This window comes from Tubulanus polymorphus, chromosome 5 (assembly GCF_964204645.1).
Source record: "Tubulanus polymorphus chromosome 5, tnTubPoly1.2, whole genome shotgun sequence".
Classification (NCBI taxonomy): domain Eukaryota; kingdom Metazoa; phylum Nemertea; class Palaeonemertea; order Tubulaniformes; family Tubulanidae; genus Tubulanus; species Tubulanus polymorphus.
The window spans coordinates 4,500,163-4,527,831 of NC_134029.1; the positions used below are offsets into that span (position 1 = coordinate 4,500,163).

At 40.1% G+C, this 27,669-nt stretch overlaps 1 protein-coding gene across 1 annotated transcript in view; it reads left to right on the forward strand.

The window, feature by feature from the left end:
• Window positions 1-27,669, forward strand: part of LOC141905400 (opioid-binding protein/cell adhesion molecule homolog) — a 49,174-nt gene that overhangs the window by 19,988 nt on the left and 1,517 nt on the right. Inside the window, exons 3-8 of the mRNA XM_074794250.1 lie at window positions 16,201-16,307; window positions 21,662-21,875; window positions 25,218-25,367; window positions 25,874-26,002; window positions 26,169-26,459; window positions 27,072-27,242. Of these exons, the coding sequence (XP_074650351.1) occupies window positions 16,201-16,307; window positions 21,662-21,875; window positions 25,218-25,367; window positions 25,874-26,002; window positions 26,169-26,459; window positions 27,072-27,242 (1,062 nt within the window). The remainder of the gene's footprint in view (window positions 1-16,200; window positions 16,308-21,661; window positions 21,876-25,217; window positions 25,368-25,873; window positions 26,003-26,168; window positions 26,460-27,071; window positions 27,243-27,669) is intronic.

Below are 27,669 nucleotides of genomic sequence, written 5' to 3' on the forward strand. Positions count from 1 at the left end.
CACCCCAGGCACGATTTTTGTTCTTTCGACACTGACTTTTCCTGTTGTAAAAGCGGCTTATACGATTTCTGCTGCAACTGATGAGGAGGAAAAATGAATACGCGCATTTACTAACGCTCCCGTGACGTAAGCTGTCAATATCTCATCGCAAAGCGAGATGAAATATTCGAAATTCAGGAGAAAATCTAATGGAATCCTCTGGTGGCGATTTACTGGCCGTTCGTAGAATAAATCCTTAAACATTTTTCTTCCGCTTACACATGCGGTGCAGATCTAAACGAGCGTATTTTTCTATCGGTAATTTCGTATTGCGACTGGCGTCTTTCTGGGGGAAATGCGATGTCTTTCGCGAACAATGCTGTTCTGTCCAAGTATAAATAAGTATACGGATAATGACAGGATTTCTCGTCCTTTGAGGACAACGGGATTCATACCAAACAATGCCCTCTTCATCGATTCATACTGTTCTTCATGTTGTCGATAGGAAAAATAATGACAGCAAATTATACAACTCCACAGTAGCCAGTTAACTCAGCCGACATTTGGCAATATTTTCCTTTTCGGTGCGTTATTTGACTCTTGCGGTCCCCGTAGTTCGTTGTAACTACGTATGACGGCAATATCACGCCCTGAATCTTAAAACAAACTGTTCGTCTTCTTCAAATCGACGCGTAGTTGTCTGTGTGAAATATAAGATGTCATCCATCAGTGGCATCTGTGTCGATTCCCGCCTTCTTTACTTCATTAATCATAGCTTGTCGTGTCCAACTGGATGTACTATACGTGCTTGTAGAGACCCCCAGAGACGAAAAGCAATTAACGACTTTTTACTCGAGAAATTCGACATAAAATCAAAATCCGCAATGACGAATCGTCTTCGGATTGCGAATGCTTGAATATCCATTTGGGCTACGCTAGAAATTGTCATTTCACTCCGCTTCGTATTTACGGGCGTTAGCCCGTGCGTAAATTGCCTCTTCAATGCGAACAGGTTCACGTGCATCTGATATAGGGTTACCAAACCGAAGATACATTCAGTTGCGTTGTTACCACGAATGTACTATTTCTTTAAAACCGATAGTTCAATATTCCTTATCTAGTTCAACGCTTCCGTTTGTCATATCCGATGAATCATTAGAACCCAAGTTCGTGATAAAAATGTGCCGCTGTGTTGATTCTGCAGCGTCACTGGCGGAATGTTTGTTTTCTTGCTAGTCTTTATTTTGTTTAACTCGATGGAAACCCGAGCTGCGCGTATTTCATAGCCTATAACAAGTACCCGAGGGCTGGAAAGCACTCGAATCAAACTGATTTAAATTGATCGAAAATTATTTCTGCTATTAATAATAGACATATACTGCTGCTTATCGTGTACGTATCGAGGGTTTATCATCTGTTTAATAAGCCTCGGTTATCCATCTGCCGATTGCGCAATCAGAAATGTACTCGATTCGGCTTTCTCTCGATATTTCAAGTATCTTACGCTCGCTAACAAGATGTTGAGAGCGTTTCAAGAATTTATCGTTACGGGCGCAAACGACTTGCATTTCGAGTAATCGTTCTACTGCGTTAGTTGCCGAAATGCCATCATTAAATAAAGTTTCCAGGGTCCTTCTATTTCCCTAATTTAACTTCGTTTGTGAAATGAAAAAAAAATACAGTAGGCTGCCTTCAGGGAATGTTCACGAGAAGCACTAGCTATAGGCCTAGATGATAGTACTGTTTAGATGTTTTTGATCGAGACTCGAGTCATACGCGGAAATCAATATTTTGAGAGTTTGAGGGATGGCTTTAAGCAAATAAACACCAGTTTCTGTCAATCGATATTATACAAAGCGCTTTGATCGACATTGCAGGCCGCTTCGATCACCAATTATCGCTATCAGAAGTCTTCAAATGATTTAACCTCGAAAATCGATAAGGCGTCCTAGAATGAACAGAAAATCTAAAATCACACGAATGTCGTGATTTTAAGATAAACGACATCATGATGTATACTGATTAATGAGAACCGATTGATGACGTTCACTGCCCAAACATTCTCAAAGAAGTTGCCCTCGACTAATGGGCAGTTCAGTTTGCATAGAACACTACGTAATCACGTGACCTTGTGAAGGACGCAATTTGTCGGACGTCTGCGTTGTTAAAGGGTTTCAGAAATCGATTGATTTTACGTCACGCGATCACCATGTCCCAATCAACGATCGGCGGCTCATCGTCAAGCGCTATAATTCTTGTCACATCACATCCCAAATACGTGAAGTGGGTCCAGCACCTCGTTATTCCAACCAAAAATAAACACTTATGGCTGCAACGCGTCCCTCGGCGACGATCGATCCTCTATTTTTGCCCGAAGCTAAACTAAATAGCTGCATAATAATCGATTATAAGCGTACATTGGCGTTTTGAAATAGTACGCTGCCATCTCGCAAGGCTTTAGAACCTCTGGACATGGGTGTGGATGATAGTAGGGACTTAATGATCCAGACACATTTAACCTAATGTTGTTTATTTGAGGACCGAATTTTCTTGTTGTTTACATGTATATCATACGTACGCTGATAGTACATGTATATGCAGAATCCCACATTAATGATGAAAAATGAAGTCCGGAAGATGTCTTCTTCAGGAATACTGAGTATTCTTTTTTGAAGATCACGAGTCGAAACGTTGAACTATTAGTTCAAAGGTCACATTTCAGACATTATTTCCATCATAAGCATGGGATTCTCCTCCCTCTCTCTCTCCATCTCTCTCCCTCTTTCTCTTTCTCTCTCTAGCCACAGCTAGGATATAGTGTTTCATCCTTGGTTCCGTCTGATGATGTGAAAATCGAAACTGCATCGACGCGATTATCAAAATCATTCGGGAAAATAAAAAATGTCGTGAAGGAATCGTGATGAGAAATGAGATATGGGACACTTTCTTCTTCCTGGATGTAAGAGAACAGATCGCATATCCGAGCATGCATGCTTAAAAATCTCAAAGCTGGTCATTGCCCAGAGAGACTGATTTTACAGTCGAAACCGAGCAAGGACCACCCAGACAACGTTTGAAGCATGGTTAACAACTTTTTGCAACCATTTTTGTTTACTTTAATCTTGATTCAGAGTCCAGCTGAAAAGACCAACGTGTTGTTGCAAATCTCGACACTTGAACCTGCTACCGATGGGAGTGTAGGTATAGTATCGTTTTCATCATGGAAGTCAACAATGAATGCGCACATGCAATGGTGTACTCGGGGGACGTCAACGTCGATGGATACGGTGCTTGGGTGTGTTGGCTGTGATAGCCATAAGCTCTTAAAAGAAAAGCGGACGTATCGACGAAGCTTTGCGAGGATCCTCTCTTGAGAGATGGCTATCGCAGGTAGATGTTCACTTCACATTAGACAGAGCTGTTAGTCGCTGCCGGAATGATACTATCTCTTTCCATTGAGCTACGTGACAATGAAACTGCCGCTCTGATATAATGTATATTCGCGTTGATGATGGAACTTTACGTGATCATGACGTGTTTATTGTGCGAGTATTCGACATCGCACGCATAAACCAGCGCATAATTGAGTCAATCAATCAATTACTACAATTAACTCTGATTCGCCCAGTTTCTGTTGCAAGAATGATAAATATTGTCGAAGATGCGCGCTAAATAGATTTAAACATTACATTTTTCCGTCGGTTGGTTATTGTTGATGCTATTCATTTATGTCGCGCAGTGTGATAAATGAAAAGACGTTGCTGCATGCAAGTCATTTACTACCATGTGCAAAATATGAACGATAACCAAATACTCAATTAACAAGAAAGCATAGTGTTGCAATACGGATGGGAAATAGTCTCCGGGGAGTTGTTGATTCCGAACGAGAAGTCTCGGTTGATGTCATTCATCATAACGCCTCATCTTTGATTAAAAGCGATAGGATTAAGACTAGAATTATGTGCATCTCCGTGCACGGGTAGGGCTGGAGTTAGTTCCTGCTATTAGGGTCCATTCATCCCTCTTCAATTTTGCGAGGAATGTCGCTTAAGCCAACGCAAATAAGGCCACGAACAACTATGATGTTTCCAGTAATGGGCTGAGACCTTGAAAAAGGTCTTTAGATCCAAGCCTCGAATGGCTTCGAAGTACATGTAACCATGTTCCAAGTGGGTGTCAACAGAAGCCTTAAGTGTCTTCCGTATCTGATGTTTTTGGCTATTGGCTGAATTGATGCACTTTGAATAATAATCTCCATAGATATATTTAAGTTGCCGCCTGCGCTATACGGCATTCTGCAAAATCCCGTCTCTATTTGAAAAAGTTAAATTAATCAGGAATATGGAAAGAGATTGTCAATCGTTCAATAGTCATGTGAATGTAATCTTATTCTCCGAGTAGATCGATTTTTACTGAAACGTCGAGAACAAATCTAAAAACCGTAGTCAACGGAACATCGGCGCGTATAAATCGTCTTCGTTGTCATCAAAAACACACCACCGTACAGATTTGATAAATCTCACAATATCTAGGTACAGGGGGAATATTGGATGGTTCGAAGCACTGGGGAATATTAGCAGCTGTGTCTCAACCATTTTAGTGACGCGTACAATAACACGCCATTCAACAGCTGAGCACAGTTTCACAAAATTACGATAAGGTGCTAACGACAACGTTCTCATTTTTAATGATGGCTACAACATCTTCATTGGATTTCGGCATCTGCGGCTATAACTTGCGAAAGCCACCAGCCTTGGTCTTGATTTTGTTAATTCCTTTACCAACAAAACCATGTCTTCTAGTAGATAGTTCTTTTTTATATCTCGACAAGAAATAATTTTCTACTGAGCAAAAAACAGGTCAACAAACACGACGGGCCAGATATTCAATGTGATATTCGCTCACTCTTATTTCCCTGTCACTGCTTCAATTTTATGGCCAGTTGATTCAATAAAGGTCTGATGTCATATAACATTAATATCGGATATGCATCGATGATTTCTATGCGAGCTTCAAACAATCACGCATCTCTAGTCAGCAGTGTTACCAGGTCATTCGTCTGTGGTTCACGATGGCGACTAACTCACTACATGTTGCATACTCCACCAGGGAATCACTGTTTGATCGCTTATGGGAACCTCGCCGATCATTCAAATCATGTCTCGTAGACGCATGGGTCGAAACCATTTTTTCCCCGCAGTTCAATGATTATTTTTCCGATTGTTGAAAAGTAGGTCAAGGCCATTTCAAACTCGATACTGTCTGTTGGGAGAACGACCGTCACATTAGATCCGAAATCCGTATTCGGTTCATCAGAGCCGTCCTGAAGGCTGATGATTGGCTAGATACCTGCTCGTATCATCCATCATCGCCCTAGGTTGTATTGGGTGTCGTCCGTCGACCAAAGGGGTCACTTTCCAATAATCTGTCGGCAACCGGGGAAATTTTCAGAAGGCCTAATGGATTTAGTATACGGTCACTGATCATCTGACGCGCCGGTTAATATTCCTCGCAAGTTGTGCGCGGTCAATATCTGACCTCAGGCTAAAAATAATGTTCGGTTTCCTGCAGAAAGCAGTCACCGGCAAGAAGACTAATTTGTACCACGTATCATCGCGTATTGCAGACGATTTCGTACATAGCGAGACAGACGCGATTCGAGCGAGAGAAAAATTACCGGATCAGAATATCAACTGTAATCTATGATCGAGGTGGATGATTACCCCGTAAGAGTTTTCCTTTTTCTGTATTAAGGGTCCATTTGAAAGAGCTGTCTGCAAAGACGACTGGTTCGATTATTAGAAAGGTTTCGCGGTGTATTGACGTATTGATTCGTCCCGATGAGGACAGATCGATTGATAGCGTATAGAAAATCAGTCGTAATTAGGTTACTGAAGGTTTGCTTCAGTTGGCCCATCTCATCTCTTCTCCAACATTCAGTTTGCTTCAGTTGTTTTTACCTCGAGGCTATGAGCCCAACTTCGATGCCATCCAAATTTTACAATTGTATGCGTAGATTGCTCAACTTTTCTCCTTTTGGGCCTAGTCACGGGCGCCATACGTCTGCTCTCCGGATTACGGTGGCTTCTGCCTCGGTCCATATCTTTGCAGGGCGGGGTGGATTGGACGAGCTGTCCTCTTAGGACTGAAGGTCTGCCCAAGATATTCCTAGTTTGATCAACAATTAAGTGCAATACCCCGAAGAAGAATACGGAGGACTTGAATAACTAACGGCTGTCACTTCGAATATGATGTAATGTTCCGTTTTGACGAAGATATTTTAGCCGCGGGCTTTTTGTGCACAGAGCCAGTAGTCGTGATGTTACGATTTTTAATTATAGATGTCCGTAGATAATAAACAGAGCACCTTAAATATATGAGATACAATGTACGATGATTCTAGAATAATTGACTGCATTGTCACCGTATGGCTTCTTCAAACAGCACCATGTTTATACATCTCGACATGTGATGTTTGACTATACGCTATTCATTTGTATTCAATCAATTTCGTTCTACATATTTTCAATCAGAGACAAACCCTTCATTTGAAGAATTTTCCAGATAGAAACGGCAAGTGCACTTAATGAATATGTCGTCGGTTTATTTAGGTCTCAGTGGAAATACTTTAGAGCTGCAAAATCGAACTTCAGACATCACCTCAATTGGGAATAGATACTGCGGTGATGGCCAAGCAATAGCCATTGACAGTGATCTCTGTGACCCGAACAAACCTCACCAGCAATGAATCATCAAGAAAAAAACTTAAAAAACGTTCAAATTTACATTATTAATAAGTCGAAATTGCTGAACTTCCCACGCAACTGTCATATTTCAATAACTAACTGTATCATTGAGTGAATATAACGTGTCTTAGGGGTATTTTATGTTGGATATTAGATTGACAGAAGATGAATTGAAACAGTTCAAAGCTGAACCCAGGTGTCCACTCCCTTTATGTACGAACGATCATCTATAATCAGTAAAACATCTTCGGCGGCCGTAATCATGGTATAATCATCCTGTAATCACTGTCGCATACAGTTCTACATAGATCTATACCGATGAATCAAAGATTGGTCAACGAAACATGCGATGGCTGCAGATAGCGGAGTCTTTGATCCGTCTCGAGCATCAACTCGACAGAGAGACATATAGATGGACAATCTTCGACAGACCAGAGATAGATTGATGAGAACCATACTCTGGATACGTCTGTCCACAGCCCGATATTTTGACCATTTTGACATTTCGGAGTAACGTTTTCCATGTTAGTGTTGTTAGCCTATCCCCGTGATAACGCGCATCATAGGTTCATCATGTCCACAACAACGAAGAGAAACTAAACACGTAGTGACGTTAAGAATCAATTCTTCAAAGCAATTTTTCAGTTTTAATGAAAGAAAACTGGTCAGGTTTGTTGTCTCAACCTGTCAAATTCCAAGTTAAAACAGCCACCAATTATTTCAACATTGTTGTCTGTTTTATTTTAAAGGTGAAAAACGTTTTATTATGAAACGATCGTGGTTATCTCTGGTGGCATGGCCATTAACGTTTCGGAAATGGATGTTTTCTGTTCAAACCACGCGCAGATGTGTAAACGCGCAAATGGATTTTCAATTGCGGGATTCGCTCGAAAATCGAAATCGGATCTTTTAATGCTCGTCGCCCGCCGAGAAGTCGAAAGATGAATATCATGGCAAAAACAACCACCGCAGAACGCAAAACATGTTAACTGGTAGTCCGCGTAAAAGTAGGCCTACTAGCGGAACAACACACGGGTACTCTTCAACACGAAATATGACAAATTCAATGTTGATGGCGTTTTCTTTGAAAACACAACACAGCAGACACAGTGCCACACTGCGACGACGTTGATGTTTTATGAAAAATTAAACACCAGTATACGGCGGATGTAACAAATGATTGATCGCTGTGGAAGCTATGGTATAGTCTCCCTGCGAAAATAACAATTTTTCTATACCCGCATAACGGGCAATAGACACACGCGAAATATCAAACATTCATGAAATTATTTTCGCCGCTTTTTTAACGTCGTTAAAATTTGAATATTATTTACATCTGTGTCGAAAAGACTTTCGTATTGGATTTTGTGAAAAATCATCGAACATAACTATAACATTAGACGCGTTAATGGTCTCGGTTTCATTCCCGATGTTTTATTCAATCCTCGAGAAAGGTTTGAACTTACACCCGTGGAACTTGTTTCTGGCTGCATATCGTTAGTCAGAATTGCTGAGGTAGAACTTTCTCGTTAATTGTCGCGTGCATTTGTATATTTGTGTATATTTTCAATTTGTTCTCTAGTTGACGTATTCGATGGTACTCAAACTAAAAGCATTTTAGTCACCGCGTGCGTTTGTGAACAAGTTCTCATGTCGATTATACATAAATTCGTATTTATATGTATATGGGAGTATTTAAGATTTTTCGGAAAAACAGCATCATGCATATTACATTCAACACTAGATGTATATTAACCATATTTATCCTGAATGTGTGTTTCACTGGGAATTCTAAGGCACTTGATAATATCTGCTTTAATCAGCATAAAAAACGTGTTTCGGTTCTTTACTTTTCGCACAAAACGGAACCACGTAAAATCCGGAACGATATCAACCGAGTCCTCGGAATACTCAAGATACTCGCTCGAATATTGTCGCTATTTTAATGTGTTGCTTCTAAGCAGAATAAAAAACAAAATGTTTGCAAATACATTGACCATTTGAAAAGACCTCCGCTAGGCCTACGCTTTCTTTTAAATCGAACAGTTCTGTGAGCTTTCTTGGTAATTTCAGGTCGAACAAAATAGTATTTGGTATGACTTTCAAAGACCGTTGGTAGCCCATCGTTTGATGTCTCTTATATACTATTTCACTTTGATGATATTCAATGAATAACTGCTCACTTCTTATTCTTTCTGAAAGTCGCAATTCAAGATTTATAGGCCGAAAGACTTTGAAATGCGAACCAATCTCGTCCAGTAAGTTAGGCTAAGATAACGGTTATATTTCGGATTACTGGTCAGTATAGTCGGGAGATAGCGAGTAGGCTATAATGTTTCATTAGAGATTTATCCATATCGATATCGCTACGGTATAAACGCGACAGATTAAGTGTCGTACATCATGAATGTGTATATTACGGATACCATCAAAAACCATTATTTATTGTATTTCTACGCTTTAGTGCCTTAAAGTAGCGCCAGTTACACAACCGTACACACTATATATTGTCGGGTTTAGCCTAATTGCGCTTTTCACATTTGCATACGTCGCATCGCTGTCAGTAATTTGCATATCCCATCGTTCAGTGTCTAGCGTATATTATCAACAGCCTATAGCTTCAGTTCACAAAAAATTACGACTGTGCATATTTCGCTTGTTTAACAACGAAAATCGATTTGCAAAAAAACTTACAGACTTTTAATAATACAGACGAACGCCTCACTTCAAATATGTGAAATAGATTGTTTTATGCTTTAGAAATTTTTGCGGAACTCTGTCTCGAGGCCACTCGAAAGAGTCATAATTTGAAATCAAATTACTTTGATCCTGGCTCTATGCCTTGTCAGTAATACTATTTGAGAACTACGGAATATTTGTTTGATCGATCAGACTTTTGCGGCGATTGATGATGAATCGTTGTTTATTAAAAGCGGTGAAATTTAAGTGGTTTCGTAACTATGATTTTACCGACCGAACACACACTCGACTCAACGCGCAGCGGTGGCGACGGCAGCGGCGCCGGTTGCGGCTCGGCTCTCCTCGCAAAACACGGCCGCGAAATAGGTTAATATCATTTCAAATCCGATAGCGTTCGATGGCGGCTTTTTCGTATTCTAAAGAACTACGCAAAAGGGAGAGAGATTTTCCATTCAGTCACGATAAGAACGTGCATTACGACGAACGCCTCAGGCAGCATATCGATGGTACCTGTTTGAACTCCTAACGTAGCGACTTGATTTTTAATACAGATAACTTTATATGTTGTGGAGCCGGTGCCAAAACGCCGAAGACTTGAAAAGAAGGGTTGATATATATTATTCAAACTTCTATTTTTGGAAGCACGGAATCTATTTAGGAAAAATTGATGAAAATGTCGGGTACCTAATTACTTACTACGCTTTGAATAGTTGTTATGGCTTCGATTTCACGTGAAAAATGTTCCAAGATTCAGTTTATCACTGGAAGCTCAAAGCACTTTATATTATACCTGTTGATGTCTAGTGGTCAGCACTTATTGTGAATCGATCGTCTAATGTGCTCAGTTCTGCTACGGCGTTTACCCGAAATCAAAGCTCGTTTCTAAATGCGACAGACATAGGGGATTGCCTCGACCAATTTGCTTAAGTGGTGAAGCAATCCAATAGCCAAGACAACGGGATGTTTCATTCAAGACATTTATCAACGTCCCGGCGCCTGTATCGACAATGAGGTTATTGATTGTTCTAAGTCTGTAACTGGAGCACGATGGCCGGTTTGTTTTTTGACCCATCGTTATCATTAATTCTAGAGGGTAGTAAGGTTCTTTTCCCAGGAAAACTCAGTCAATTCAGATATTTTATCCATCGACCCATTGGGGACTAACATCGGCTTAGGCTTGGTGATAGGAGATTCAGCAACGATATACTTAATCCACTCTCGTACGTAAATCCCGGTGAAATGCCAATCAAAGTATTTTTCTTCCTACATCGTCAAACGATAGCGTTCTCAAGATAAGAAATTATACGAGGCATTTTTGATTGCAAAACTTTTGATTAGATTTGAGTAAATGTTTTTAGTTCACGAAAGGTTCATAACCGGATTCAAAGACGTTACTCGCGTGTATGTTAAGTCAACATTAGCATTCTTTGAACGCGTATTCGGCGAACTGATTTTTCCTTTTCGAAAGATCAAGAGTTGACGGCTTACGACGGCGCAGATTCTGATAAATGAATCGACGCACGCTTATATAGATTTGCAGACGACAGACGTTAAAGAACGGAACGATTAAACGAAACGACGGCACGTCGAACGACTCTCATACACGAAACGTCGCCACGCAATCGCGAGCGAAGTTGACAAACAATGCTATCTCAACTGTGAAACGGAGCGAGAATGATTCAGAGAGTGAAACATGATAATAAGACCGACTTATTGGCTCCATTACACGTGTGACAAACGACTATCTTAAGTTGCAGACGAATTCTTGAGTGCGAGGATGACATTTTAATGACGGTATAGGGATAACTTGTGTGCGTAGGAAGACTACGTACAAGACAGCAGAACTACCATAAGACACCGACCTTCTGTAGTTAAGTATCACAGCGCGCACATTTTGAAATGTTCCATACCTTACTCGATCATTGAACCTGAACTACGAGAAAAATACCGCATCTCCCGAACTGTCCAAACATGTTTATTCTAATGATTGATTATTGAAAATGACTCGGCAAAAATTATCCGACTTGTCGGCCTTATCTTGATGAATAATCACATTTCTCGAAACATTAGACTACAATACAATACCGAAATACACCGAGAATAGACACGGCAACGTCTACGATTAATAAAAATACTACCGGAGGCTGGGTTGCGATTGCCGGATTCATAAGGAAATATTTCAAACATTCGCTTATGTGTGATGTAACGGTTTCAGACGAGCGAGAAAAGTCGCTCTCCGATTTGATATCGACCAGAATCAAGTGTATAGCGTGTCGAGGAAATTAATTCTTAAACACGCGAAACTGCGGCGTTCTATCATTTCCCTTCAGCATCTGATTGCAAATTACGGTCCTGAAAATAACGACCGCTAAAATACAGCGATATATTTCATAAGTTCTCGTATTTTATGAGCCGCCAGTGTTTCAACCCGAATCCGTGACCCATTCCTCGACGGATAGGGAAAGCTGGATGTTTTGGTGTCAGAATTGTTTTGCGATAAGTTCATTAACAAAACCGACCTTCTTGAGGCCACTCTAATGGCTGGGGCTCAGATAAAAACAAATGTATGAGGTAAAGAAAAATACGAAAACAATTTGCGACGGACGGGTATATTAGACTAGGGGGAATCTTCTATTTGGTAATATCCGGGAGACTGACTTTATAGAAACCGCCATCAATTAACCGATATTGATTCCGACTCAAGCGCCACAATAAATCTGCCAACAATAAACCGGGGGTACTTCTACTTCTATATGAGCATTTGCAAGTAAATTGTGTTTAAGTGTAAACACGAGTCTCTATCAGAAACCGACTCGTCCGCATCGGTATTTAGAGATCTGGCAATAGAACGAACTCAATAACAAGCATGCATAATAAATACAGCGTTTCGATTTTTCTATTCAATAATCTTTACCGGATCCGCTGGCATACATTAATTTTTCAAAGACACCTCCGCCATATAGATAAACGGCGTTGATACTCAAATTTTCAAGAGTTTTATTCTCCATATCTTTTCTTTTGTGTGGCGACGTTTCAGCAAGTACTTCGGTTGGTGTTATTCGACGACACTTTGTTTACGATGTGCACAAGAAATGTATAAGAACAACTTTGTCCGATATATCCATATATGGATGTGGATACTTTTCAGTCGACAAATTATGGACAGCGCATTTATCAATACCATTTCTTGAACGAAAGCCTACGACGTATCGGCTAAATACGTCTTAGTAGCCTAGGGTGGATCCAGAGGGTCCTGAGACTTCTGTAAGACCTTTGATATATCCTAAATATTCCATTTACTAAATGGCACTTTTTGCAAACAGGGCAAAATATTTTGTCGAAAAATATAAAAATTCCATTTCTAATAAGACAAAAGCACAATTCTGAAAAGCGGTCAAAAGGGCAAAGCTGTCAAAATGTTTTTCCTTAATAATTTGCCCTAAAAATATTTGGTACCTGGATACGCCCATGTAGCCAAGCTATTGTTGATGAAAGAATGAAATTGTAGCACAGATTTACTACATTTCCAAAAATTCCAAAGCCGATGATGATCATGTGATGGGCATTGCCACATATTTCAAACACGTCCGCGGAAAATTGAAAATTATTACTTTTCTCCACGGAACCGGCAATAACACAAAATCCAATAAGCAAGATATAAGTATTAGGAAGCCTGGTGGCAGGTTGCGAATGGAAGTAATTATATCTTTCAATAACACAATGACACATGCCCGGAGCAGGGATGTCAGTCAGTAAATAGGCAATTATATTCCCCGATTTATCCTTGTAGCTAAAATACGATCCATAAAAATCGATAGAATAGTCAAATTTGTGAATTGAATCAAGTTTTTACCCCGAAAATACCTCCGAGCGATTTGACGAACTTGTCAAATTTAGAAATTCGATTAGATGGCCGATACTTAGGCCGATACTTTAAATTGCTTCTGATGACGTATTGAATACTGGTAGTTTCGACACATTATTTTGCAGTTTAGGCTATCTTACCTAGTGTATTTTAAGATACCGATTTACTTTTCCGAATGAGTAGTCGCATAATTTATGGGATTGCGTGGTGTTTGATTTTGACGGGTCCATTGCTTGGAATTGACACGCGATATATTTTCGTCGTGTTGACAGATCGCTGAGAATGTTGCTCTTGTGTATACCGATCCTCTGATTGGAATTGCCTCTAATTAGTACCGGCTGCTGATTGAACTGACGACGCGAGATCGGATAAATCAAGCGTCTGATTGAATGAAACTCCATTCAAATATAGTTCTTTCCTATGCATCATATTTCCAGTCATTACCAATTTGCGTATATATATTTTTTTCGACTTTATTGACAAACTCAAGGCCACAATGGTAATGACGGTAATGAGTGGTATGATATTAACGAGCGAAATTACAAAGGAAAAAGGAAACAAACACAATAAACACTATAAAAACACAATATTTTGATCAGTGGCAGTATGTGTGCAAGAAGTAGTCAGTTTAGTCGCTGAATTGTCTAAAAAGATGACCCAGGAATGCTCCTTATACTTTTTCCAAAATAAAAAGTATTGTTTGTGTATAGAATGCTGCTAAATTTCCGGATACTAGGATCACAGGTATGCTGTACAGAAATTAAATTGGATCCAATATTTTTTTTCCAAAATAATGGCAACATGAGAGATGGTGGAATTCATCACCTATGCCACCATGGCGAAGGTATAAGCATGTATTTATTTGTAATATAAAGTTACATTACGTACACCTAATTTCACCGAGGATATTCAACATCAAGCGTGTACTGCCGTGCAAACCACTTCCCGGACAGGGTGAAATCAATGATATCTTTTTTTCAATGGAAGGCCATTCGGTTAGAACTTTCCGAACTACAAAAAATGATTTTTATCTTCATAACGGCAGGTTTGTGGTATAGTATTGAATGTAGTTTGGGGTAACGATGGTCGATTTGGTTGCCCCGGATAATCTTGAATGTGTTGCAGGGCGTGCTTAACGTTTTCAATAAACACAGAGATGGATATGGGAAAATTAATGTGATGGATATATACATGAGGTGTTGTTTGTCCATATCTACGATTATCACTTCATAACAGGGCGTCGACTTCATACGATACAGATTAATAAATCAATTCAAGTCGCCCCCATCGCAAAGAACATTAAACTTGTTTATTCATTAGCTGGCACTGTTATTTCCGAGAGCGATATATATATATATATATATATATATATATATATATATATATATATATATATATATATATATATATATATATATATATATATATATATATATATATATATATATATATATATATATATATATATATATATATATATATATATATATATGTATATGGCCGCGCGTATTTTTAAACTTTATCTGAATCATTGAACGGATCAAAATGTGTTGATGCACTGACACACCCAACTATTCAAAATATTCCTCAAACAAATCGTTAGGTTTGTTGACTTGATAGATTTTCGAATTGTGATGTTCAGATGTCATCATTTATGTTCTCCACGTCGAATTATTCACATTTCAGTTCAGTTGTTTATTTTTCATTTTTCTTCACCACTGAATTGGACTGTGTCTTTTTTATTCGCCGTTAACAGCTGACTGAGGCTGCGATCGCACGAGTGTTTTTGACCCGGCCCAAATTTGACCCTTACCAATATTAGGCCAACCATTTGCATCGGTGCCAAATGGGTCTTTGCCTGTTTGACATGGACCAAAGTTAACCGAACCAAGATCATGCTCGTACCCCAATCTCAGCGGGGGCCGAATTGTTCCGTGTGAATGCTACCTGGTTCCGGAAGTGACACCAACTCGCCTGCCATTGCATCGTTTTGATGACAATTTAGTAACGAGTGATTTGAGTGTGATTGCGCTCTCTACTTAGGCACGGGAGAAATTTGCGAGTCTGCCCCGGGCCAGTTTGAGCCAGGCCAAAATGACTAGTGGTCGCGGCTTGAATCAGCCACGATGACGAGATTATTTGTCAACGTACATATTCTTGTCGATGTAACCAAAAATACATATCTTTATGTATTTTTGATATAACGCGTTGGTTTCGGCCTAGTCGTGATTGTTGACATGTTATTCTTGTCGTTAGAATGTATTGAAATTTGCATACGCTTTGCATAAAAGCGCACGCCGAAAATCCATCAATCAAACGCCGCTCGAAAGTTCGCAGGTCACATAGATTGTTCACGATGAGCCGATAAAAAGTCGCGGAAGATCATAAAACAAACAGTTCTGTCAGCGAGCGATGTATTAATTATGATATTCATGGTAGTTATGATGGTATGAACGGCGTGTAATGCGCAGTAACTTAAACACCAAACCTATCGTACATTATGGCGATTTTGTTTATCGGCACTGCTTTCACGAAAAAAAAAACAACACCCAATTGGAATTGATTACCCCACGCGATGCGCCCTTGGAGGCTCAAAAACCGATTTGAACTTTGAAAAAAGCAAAAACAAAATCACTGTCGTTAAATCCTCTGAACAGCGACTGCCTCGTATCGACGTCCCGCGAGGCGTTTTAAACACAGCTATTATTTCGATAATGTTTCGCTGAAGTTTATCAATAATCGAGTCACAAATTGCCATTTTTCCCAAAACAGGAAATGAATGGCTTCTAGCTGTGGCCATTGGCTTGTCAAAATTGATAAACTGCCAGGACTCGGGGCAGAACCAGCGCACGGGCGCTATCAGATAATTGATGAAATAAATAATTTGTTTCTTTTTCTTGTGTTTTCCAGCGATTGGTTTGAAACCGTCGTTCGATGTACCGGAAGCGACAGTAACAGTCGTAGCCGCGCAGACGGTCGTGCTTCCGTGTTCGATCAACGACCTTGGGGATTTTCAGGTAAGTTCGACAAAATAAGAATTTCATCGAACAAGATACCGCTGGTCTAAAACATTCTGGGGATTTGACCTGCTTAAAATCGGATTCCTCACTCATACCAAGCGAGTCTGTTACTTTTCCCGGAAATATGCGAACGTCGAACCTGCTGGACTGTTCAACAGCTGATAAAAGAGTTAACAAAGTTCTAGTTCACATTTCTTAAGTCAAACCCAGACGAACTGGATAAAAAATCGATATGTTAGCTCTATAACGTCTGAAAACCTCTCGCATCGCTGTAGGCTATAGATTTTAGTTACTCCCCTGTAGGCTGTTTATTTCGCGTATGCCGAAGAAAAATTCCAGCTGAATTTCTAAGCCGATTTTCATAACGAACTGAAATATAAGCCCATTGATGATACTGTATAACGCATATCTTTCTTATCATTATACTCTCTCGTTTAATGGTTTTAAACTAATGATGTCAAAGTCGAATGAAGTCAACCACCGGAATCTGTATTCGGTGCTCATCATTATTCAGATAGAATGATGTAACCAGTAATTTGTTCTCTTACATAACGGGGCCACTTGAAACAAATTATGAACTGCTGTTTTATGGGTTAGGTTGAGTGGTGTGATCGGCGGATAATAGAGCTAAAAATTCATCAATTCAAACTATTCTTCATCGAATAGTTATTTCTCTTATCCCGCTGCTCTTGCTCAATACGAAATGATATTCATTTTTCATCATTCGATCCCATTTCAAAGTCATTTCCAATCGCGATTTGCGACGAGGTTTGCAGTTATGGTAGAGTTACTGGGTTAAGCATGTGATTCATATTGAAATATCACCAGTTTGGTTGACCTCGTCCTTATTCTAGTTTGCTTCGTCGCATGCATACTCGACAGTCAGTCGGTGATGCAATGAGAATCTTGCATACTTTTTGACATTCGATTAACACAGTATCCACGCAGTTGCATCTACAATGATTGACTGAATTTAGGCGCTAATGCAAATGATTTGATATACTGTATGTGATCGTGTGGTCAAGCACTTACGAGCTCTTAATGCAAGTAGTGCGGTATCGTGATCTTTGCCATCTACTCAGCGCCGTCGCAAAACACGGTTTGTCGTTTTCCATCGTTCCGTTAATAAGTTTCCACTTTGTTCGTAGTCTTCTCTCGGCCAAAAAATCGATACAGGAAAGTCCGGATCGATGATGTATCCGTGGCCGTTATCGGCGCTTCTCGGCAATCAAATCAGCGATTCTCGGCGTGAGCGGATCAACAATTCAATATAAGATGCTATACCAACATGGCAGCCCCGCGACGATGAGGTTATATCATATTTGGCTGGCTTCGTGTTTGATGAGTTCGTAAAAACTGCAAAAGGTCAATCCCATCTAGTGCTCTTGTGTGCGTCCTTTGAAGCTTGAACTTGTTTGCAGATCTTTCCAAATAATACGTATAAACATATGTAGGTTCTGGTCGAATCGAAGTGGAAAAAGCAACTTTCGATTTCGGTGACACAAAACAAGTTCAATATCAAACGAAAATGCATTCAATAAAGAATTAGTATAGATACGAGATGAATATAATGAGTCAATATCAAATATATATATATATACATATATACTTCAATTCATATGAATTATTCAAGTTATAATTCTCGATGCTGCACTCTTTGCCTTGTATTGCGGCCGTCGTGCTTTAATTAACAAAATCTAACAGACATCTAGATGAGAATTTCGAATAGATTGTTCCATCGATAACGTACTTACCCACCCGCATTTATTATGAAAGCTATTTTCGACCCCCAAAGCCGTCGTAGATGTTCATATTTTATATGTATGGCTTGTAATAGTACGAATGGTTGGTCAAAGTTCTAAACGTTCCCTTCAACCTCAAAATAGTCACCTGTTTATCAGGGAGGAGATTTTAAAGACGTCGCAGGCGTGGATTTGAAGGTCAATGCAAATTCGAATGTTAACATAGAAAATGAAAGTTTTCTGCTACTCAGGAAATTAAGCATCTATAGTTATTCCATGCACATATGCGTGCAAGGAGCTGGTCCAATATCACACCGATTTAACAGGAACCGATCCCAACCGCTCCATTCGGTAAATATTGTGCGCCTATAATGAACATACTTACGTTGGCTGAAAGCCAATATTCAGCGTTAGCATCGGTAATGGTAAACCAAAAAATTATCTATCGGCGCAAAGAATTTAACAGAAAACGGTATAGGAAGGACGTTATTGTACTTGCAAACTGATATCAGGTTCATCCCTAAGCATTTCTTCGGCAAGTCGATTCAAATCCCCGCAGAGTGACATCGCTATATGAACATCGATCTCGCGGATTCCGGTTTTTATCCGTAACGATTTATAAGCAAAATAAATACACTTTACGACACCGCGGTGGTTGTTCGGTGGTTATTCGGTGGCCGCCGAGCCATCGTCGTTGTCGCGCAAAACCCGATACTAAAAGAATTAGCACAATTTTACCAAACGTTCGTGACATTCCGAAATGTAATTATGAAACAGAATGCGCCCAAACGCGTGCGAAATATACCCAGAGAATTCGCCGCGCATGCGCGTGATTTGTTAAAACATGTGGCATTCCCGTCTGAAAACGACTTCGAGAAATTGTTCAGGTATCAAGTACAGCTGTTATCGACCACGGATCTGGAACATTAACGAGTTGGTTCCGGTTGTATTTTGGCATAATTAGATATTTTTAACGATCCGCGGGCAATAATCGACGTTAATGAAAATGATATAGTTTTATCGTATTCATCGATGGCGCATTAACGCACGTGGAGAAAGTAACGACAAATCTGACAAGCGGGTCCTTTTTATTAGTAATAATTAGTACTGAATGAACCTATAGATTTCTATTTATGCGTCGTTCCTTCGAAATCTAATCGTGAGTTAATCTGGCTGTAGCTAACGTAGCGTTCTCTCAATGCGATATAAAGTCATATATTGTGTGCACTGGGAATGAATTGATTAACTCTGTCCCGCGATGCTGTAAATTTAGACCGTGATAAAACGGTAAAACTAAAAGGAAATCGTTCTTTTTGACGAATCGTAACAGCCCGATCCATATCGTTTAAGTTATCAATAAAAATCTCATTTATCGCGCAGTGCGTATATGTAGGCTTGCGTGTGGAAACACCTTCAGTGATTTCGCCTCGGGTGTAATTAAAATACAATCGATATCAAAACTTTTTAAATTAGTATCTATAGTAACTGAGTTGAAATTATAAGCTGTGATCCAAAAAATGTATAATATAAGTGCTGTAGGGCAAGAATTTCTCCGAGATGCGTGTATATCCGAAAAAAACCATGGCTGGCATTAGACCTGCTGAAACAAGTTTCAGTCCTTAAAGCGAAATAGAAAACGGTAACGGTTTGAATGTGTCGTGGACTGTAGTTTGTACACGTTACATTTTGTTCCCGTGTTCTCATTAATTGTTACTCGATGCACCTGAGACCAACACTATATTCCCTCGTCAGGTACGACTTACTTTTTAAAAGCACACACCGGGTCTGTACGCTGTTATTTCGTAATTCAATTCCGCGACTGCTAGGATAAAAATATGACGCGGGACGATCGAGGTACGATTGAATCTCAAAATATGAATCAATGCTGAATTTTAAGCCATTCAGGACAAAAATATTTAACCTTACAGGATTCGAAATCAGATATTTTTGATTCCGTTGCGCCATGTGGTCCTAAATGATGAAAATAAGAAGTTGTTTCATGCTCTTAACATTTCTTTGCCATACTCAACATATGGCAGCCATTTTCAAATTAAGCCGAAAAGAATCGAACACGGTGACCGATTCGCAATACGTTCATCTTGCTTGATGCGCGTGACGGCATTTCGTTCACGAAGGGATCACCTTAACGGATTTAATAATTCTCGTTGAATTTGTCAGCTCATCAATTATTCTGTTTGCTGTAAAAAGAATCCCACATTCATTCGCGATCGAGGTCAACCAATCGCCCTCTGGTGTTCGTAACGCCAACTGAAATATCAATAAAGCTGTTGTGAAGATCAATACGATTTTAGCTGCTGACCTTTTAAATGTTTATCTCGAACAGAAAAAATAACTTTGCAAAATGACGCCTACGGTTACCGCAAATCGAAGAATTTGTCGCGTTTGAATAATCAATATTGAAGGGAGTTGCCAGCGACAAGTGGTTTCTCAATGAGTTTATGAAACTTTCAACATCTAAAGTGGTCGATGTGAATTAAGGAGTTGCCGGTGTGTTATTTTTTTAAAGAGTTCCATTAGACCGGGAAGTTGCATTCGTCGTCAAAGGTTTGATCCACAACGAATATTTTTCTTCAATAAAGTTAAATTTATCGACTTAAACTGTAATGATCACTTAGAAGGCGTGGTTGCGACGATCGGATGAAGAAAGTGGTGACGAAATGTCTAAAAGCGTCTAGCAATGGGCGTTCGACGAATTTGCCCTACGCGGAGACCAGATTAGATGTCGATCCGATCGGATATATAGATCTAAGCGTGTAGCACACCCGGGTCAACCTATCAGACGGCTTCGAAGAGGTTGCCGAGCTGCTGGCTTTTTTGTGCGTGAAAATAACAACTGCGATGTTGCCTCATCACATTCCTATCGCGTCGTCTGGCCCGGAATTAATTATCAGAGATAGGCAATGTATTGATTGGAATGGTGTATACTAATACATATATTTCCAATTATTGGCGCACGGATATGTGAGCGGACACCGTTAGTTTATCCACATCTTTCGCTATCTCTCTTTTTATCCCTTTCGCGGCTTCTTTAATACCAAAGACGTTTCGTGACGTTCGAATTACTCTCCAGAAAGTCGGGATTGCGCTGATATTTCGTACTTTATATATCGACCGCCCTCTCTCTTCTCGAGAGGCTGGTTTGTATAAGAGGTGTATGTGCTAACGTAGGGAATCTTCTTATAAGCTTATCGCCATTCGATGACTAAAAACCACTCTACTGCGCGTTGAAAAAAATCTCAAACCCGGCGATCCAATACATTACTGTCTCCAGTAAAAAAAGATCTGATCCCACATTTTATCAATTTTGAGTTACATTTCGCACCTCACAAATCCCGATGGTCCTGGTTATGTAACCCATTAGTAAAGGCTCATAAATTGTGTACTTTTTGTTGCTAGTGATGTGATGATGACATTAGTTATTTTTCTCAATCTAAAGAAAAATGATGTCATTATATGAGTCAGTCAGTGGAGTTCACTGACCTGATTTCACGGTGCCGATGGCCAGAGACATCTGCAAACGAATAATGACGTCACGGAATTCCGAGCATATTATGATCTTATCGTGCGGTATTGACTTCTTTTTTCCAGGTGATTTGGCAGAGGCGGAAGAACAACGAGGATCGGTCGCTTACCGTAAACGGAAGAAGAATCACAGATGACACGAGAATGAGCGTCGATAGACCGTTTAAAAAAGAATGGAATCTAAGTATACGAAACGTGCGCATGTCAGATGAAGGCGTTTACCTGTGTTCAGTGAATACTGATCCGGTAACCAGTAAAATGATCAAACTCACTGTTAACTGTAAGTATCTTCATTGGATAAAATGAAAGGCCTAAAACGAAATTGAAAATTCTTTGTTTGATCCAATTCTCCTTTGCCTATAATCACCCCCAGACCTAGTTCCACAGTTTTGTGATAGAGCTTGAAATCACTTCATTTTCTATGAGTTTACTCTAAGTGAAATCTAAACTCACAACTCTGCAACTCCCGGTTCCGTTGACAGATCTTCAGAAATTGCAACTGTAAACCAGGCACACAGTGCAGCACACATCCTAGAGGTCATACCTATGGATGGTCTATATCGGTGTTACACACTGCTTGCGCTATGGTGTGAAGTATCTCATACGTCACGTGTACCGGAAATGCACACTGCGTCACTGGAGGCATCGAGAACTGTTGGCCGCGTGCCGCATCAGTTTTTGCGACCACAAAGCTTCCGCCATTTTGATATAGATTTATTGCCTCCATTACGCAATATCGTTCTTCCAACATTAGTCGTACATTAAATACGTCGGTTATGTTCACCGAGGGCATTTTGTCTATTTGCCGGGAATTTCTATTCGCGATCGTTTATTTCCTGTTGTATTTACTCGAGTGATTCTCTGACCGCTGCGCTGGTTAGAGAGATGGTTTGTTTCGGTGGCTTGTCGCGGCGGCGATGACCACGACGCTGAGTCTTTGATAGATAGTATCATTACACCGCAAAACGCCGCGTCCATCAATTCATCCGTATACGGTATCGTAAAAATGAAAAGAACGACTCGTGGTGTTCATCTGGGACACGACGGACAATGTCATAGATGATTCCAACCCTGGATTGCGGCCTATCCTCTGATCTTCACAGAGCGGATTGCGATGTATGCACGCAGCGCCGACGTGGTGGTGCGTACAAGTTCTCCGGAGAGCAATAGATGACGGCAACGCAAAATGAAGTTATCGGAAATAGTACAAACACCGCCTAAACCCGGAAAACTCCACCTTCATTAACCAAACACATTCGTAACGCTATACTGATACTCAACACAAACATCATTGGTTACTTAGGCGAACTTGACTTCCACAACACCGATTTCAGAAAGTCTAGACCGTTCGGTGATGATGTACGTTCTGTGATGAGAGGCTATACTTATTGGCGGTTACACCTTATAACCGACCATTATGATACAACCAGGTAGTTTTCTAAGTCCCATTCATGCTTTGAATCTATTTTTGGTAAGTCATCAGTTCGAATGACGGTCAAGCAAGCAATATGACGTAATAAGCACTGAGGCGATGTAATAGGCTCACAATCAGCTTACCTTAAGCTGGTTTCAGCTGTCGAAACCGGGCTTTATTTCATCAGATTGATTATGATATGATACCCGAATTAGCCTTTTTGAGTTATTTTCCAAACCAAATGCAGTCTTCCTCTAAGTTTGAACTGCGGGAGGGGCACAGAACCAGGATTCGGTAGAAGGTGATTTACATCAGGAATCAAAAGTAATTACATTTTTTTTGGTATCGACGTTAAGTACAATTTTATTTATAGGTTGATATCCTCGCCCGAGATATAAAAGTCTAAATCTTTTATTGCCGTTTCCGGGGGCGTTGTTATATAATCGAAGAATGTCACCATGCGGTTTACTGCATCGCTGCTGATAAAATACATTTATTTAATCGCTATTTTGTGCACTCGGCACATACATGTAAAAACGGCTAGTGACACGGTAAACGTTTTTATAACCGAATTATTCTAGACCTGTCCGCCATCTTGGGAGCAGTAACCGGGCCATTAATGGCGATAATATCATCCGACGTAAAATTAAACCTCTCCGAGGGTTTTCCACGGTGAGTCAATGATGGCATTCCGGGCATACTAGTCTCAGTCGTTTTACGTACTATATATCGCTTGCAAATAAATATAAAACTATTTCCGCAAAGCAATTCGTATTAACGGGCAATGGGGCCATTAGCCCGCAAGTCATTATGCGACTGTCAAGTGTCGCCATCTATGTAACACATTGAACGCTCGCATAGCTAGCGGCTGAATCGGATATCACCAAACAAGAATACCTTTTAGAATTTCAACTAGCAAATTGAGGTTGCTGTGGATTTTCTTTGTTTTTCGCAAATTTTCGGTACACCGTATCTCAAAGTGTCCCTCCCTCGCATAACTCGCAATGGACGCTGTAAGATACATTCCCCATAATATACGTAATCAACTTGAGAGACTACATTGACGAGCAGACTTATTTATGAAGTATCGTCCCTTGAAACTTAATCAAAATGCATTTTGTTCGCCATTCATGCGTCCGTCCCATCCCTAGTTAGACGGACGACAAGAACACGTGTTTATTCAATGACGTATACAGTTGATGGATGTCTTCGAATTAAACTTCTGCTTGTGTGCACACTATCTGCGGCGCGTAGCGACACGAACACAAACCGCATATATGATCAAACACACCAGTCGCATCGGTCCGCGTTTTATATCTCAAGTCAGCCGAGGAATAGTAAACAGTCATATAAAAATCGCTCATTCACTTGTCGAATAACGAATGACTGGCAATGAGAGTAACGCGCGAAAAACCACCAGAAAATTTCATATGGATGGCGAAATACTCCAAATAAACGACGTTCAGGTTATTAACGAGAATATTGCTAGCCGAGTTTTTTGAAAATGAATCGCGTATGAATTTGATCAGAAAGCTCATGGCTCGCCGTCGTTTGTTCGCCGCCGTTCCGAGGTTATTCGCTTATCGGATCACATGAAACGTTATATTTTCGACGCGGTGAATGCTTCGTTCCGCCGAGAGTTCACGCGTACACCTCAAACCTCAGTAATGGCGTCTAATGGTGCTTCATTGATTTTCATTCGTATTCGCCCCGTTTTGCGTATGGCTGATTAAACGACGGAATGAAAAAATGGTCGGGAAATTAAAACGGAGACTCTGAGTGCGCTGTGTTAATAGCGTTGAATCGAAGATAAACGTGGCATTCTGAAGAGTTAAATAGAAGAAAGCTGTCCCTCTATTCGCGAATGCTCTTATCTGGTTCTTTTCCTGCATAAAACTACCGACCACGAGATCTTTCAAGTTGTCTGTTTGATTTCGTTGATTTCTTTTGATTTCATTCAATTCTTTGTGACGAACCCTTGATGGTATTTTCTGTCATTTTAGCCAGTGCGACTGGGTCTTTCAGCATTTTTGCATAATTCTTGCATATTCGGTTAAAGATGTCTACTTGATGTTGCACCAGGCAAGCCACGTCACTCACTGGACGCGTGAACCGCTTAACGCGTTCGCTCGGTGTCTTTCTCTGTGATAATATGTATCAAACTTGCCTCATACGGAGACAATAAAATCTCATTCATTTCTATTTCAGACGCTCCGCGTTTGCAGGGCACAGTGTCCCAAGTTATCGTTAGCGAAGGCAATACGTTACGGTTGATATGTAACGCGACTGGTAGCCCTACCCCGAGAGTCACCTGGTATCGGATCAGTGATACGAATTTCGGCCATGATGAAAAAATAAGTCAGTATATTCAATAATGTATTGTATAGACCAATTGATAAAAGGTGTCCCATAAATCCTTTATGATGTCATCACATTTCTATCGTGGTGTCTTATATTTCCATACAGCTAATCACTAGTGGGCAATTTGATGATGTCATGAAGGGAATTAGGAAACAGACATCTTTTATAGAAAGGTCTACTTAACTGAGAGTTTGGCGATCTATTACGAATCAATGCTGCATAAGCCACTGACACTAAAATCGCCGCCATTGAGCAAAGACTGCATGCAATAGATGCATTTTCGTGGTTTTCCTTCACCCTCGGGGATAATAAGCCGTTGTGTTACGCGGTATTTTACTGTTTGATGAGGTTGTAAAACAAATTGATGAAATTGTTTTCGCACTATGTGTACAGCATCGCTAATGCTCATAAATTGTCCGTTTTGTGTATAGTAATTTGCGCTACTGCCCGAGACTCGAAATTCTATATATAATATATTTTGTATATTCACGTTCGATTTGCAGAATATACGGCTGAGGGCGAAGTACTGGTGATTCACAACGCCACTAGGTACTGTCAGGACATATACGAATGCGTGGCCGACAATGGCGTCGGACCACAAGCAAGCCATCAAACTAAAGTCATAGTTCATTGTAAGTCGATGTACTATTCAAAATAGAAAATCGCGGTGAAGAAATTTAATCAGAGGCGTAGTGTAGACCGTCTTAGCAGTGGCTGAATAATTGAAAATGCACATCCTTCACTTCGGCTAATTTTGATATCAAACAATACAAACTGTATCATTTTACCTCTTTACAGATGCACCGCGCGTTCACTTGCCTAATAAATGGATAAGCCAATCTGTTGGTAAAATGACAATACTTGAATGCGAAATATCGGCGAATCCGTTGGCGGGAAGTTACTGGCTGAAAGAAGTCGAGGAAATCGGTTCATCCAAAAAGAAATACGATGTTCAGATGTACGACACCGGCGACAGCGAGAAAGTATTATCGTTAACTATTCACAGCGTGCAGAAAGAAGATTTCGGTGAATACACGTGCGTATCGGAGAACACACTAGGACACGACGCCAAGTCTATGATACTTGAAGGTAAGCAAAACACAGGGTTTATCGTCACCGATAAGAGCGAATTAGTCCCCGGGAGCTAAGCAGGGTTTATACGTCAAGGGCAGTAAGTCTTTAACTGAGCTGTCGTATATGCTTTCGAATCCGCGTGCTCTTTATCCGAAAGAAAAATAATCCGTGTAAGCAACCAATGTCCACAGGTTGTTTTGTTGTTTTAGACATACTGCGCTGTTCTTTGAGACATACTGCGCTGTTTTTATAGCCTATTACAAATGGTGTTTTTAATAGAAATTTCTGATATATAATAACTCTATTCTGTCGCCCATTAAAATCGTGGATGATGTTCACCATTCTGTACTGGTGCTTACGAGTTTCAGTATGAAGTTATCTTCATCTATATCTGCCGAAAGAAAGGGCACAAACATTGACGTTAAAATGTCTTATGTCACCCTTGAAATTGTGATAAAGAAAGTATAAGTTTCATATTTCATGAATTGAACTTGTAGTGTTTTAGTAAGGGACAATGCATCGTAAGGAGGTTTGAACGTTTGTCGAATTTTGAAATTTGAGTCAGATATCGACAAACATTAACGTTTTCAAAATCGGAAATGCAGATTTCTCTTTTTATTTGTGTAGAATACGTTGACCCGGCTTTACTGAAGACGACAACTACAACGACGACTACGACAACAGAAGCTATCGAGGCGAATATGATTCCTGATGGCCACAGTAGAAAACTGATCACATCGAAACCGCAGGCGGATAGCCCACCCGGTAAATCACCGCAGGACCCTGATTATAATAGAAGTAAGTACGAAACGGTATCGAAGGAGATCAATTAATCGACTTGATAGCGTCCTCGGGATTAAGTCAAAAGGTTACAGTTAGGGCTAACGGCAAATATAGTATAACCTCTTCAACTGAAATATTAGTCAATCTAACCCTAGGGGTTGGTATTTGATAAAACAATTCATAAAAAACTGGTTCCACCCATAGTTTCAGTTAAAATTTTGACTTAAGGGTTAATACGCTTTTAACCTTTGATTCTAACTAAAACAAGAACTTGTTAACCGGGTCCTGCGGGTCAATCAATGAGTTCACCTGTTGTAACGTTTGAACTAGATAATAACGATTTTCAAATTCAACCGTGAGATAGAATACGATTTTCTATCACAATAAAAATCTTTGTATTTTAAATGTCGATCACTGTCGCTTACAGCAGAACTAAATAACT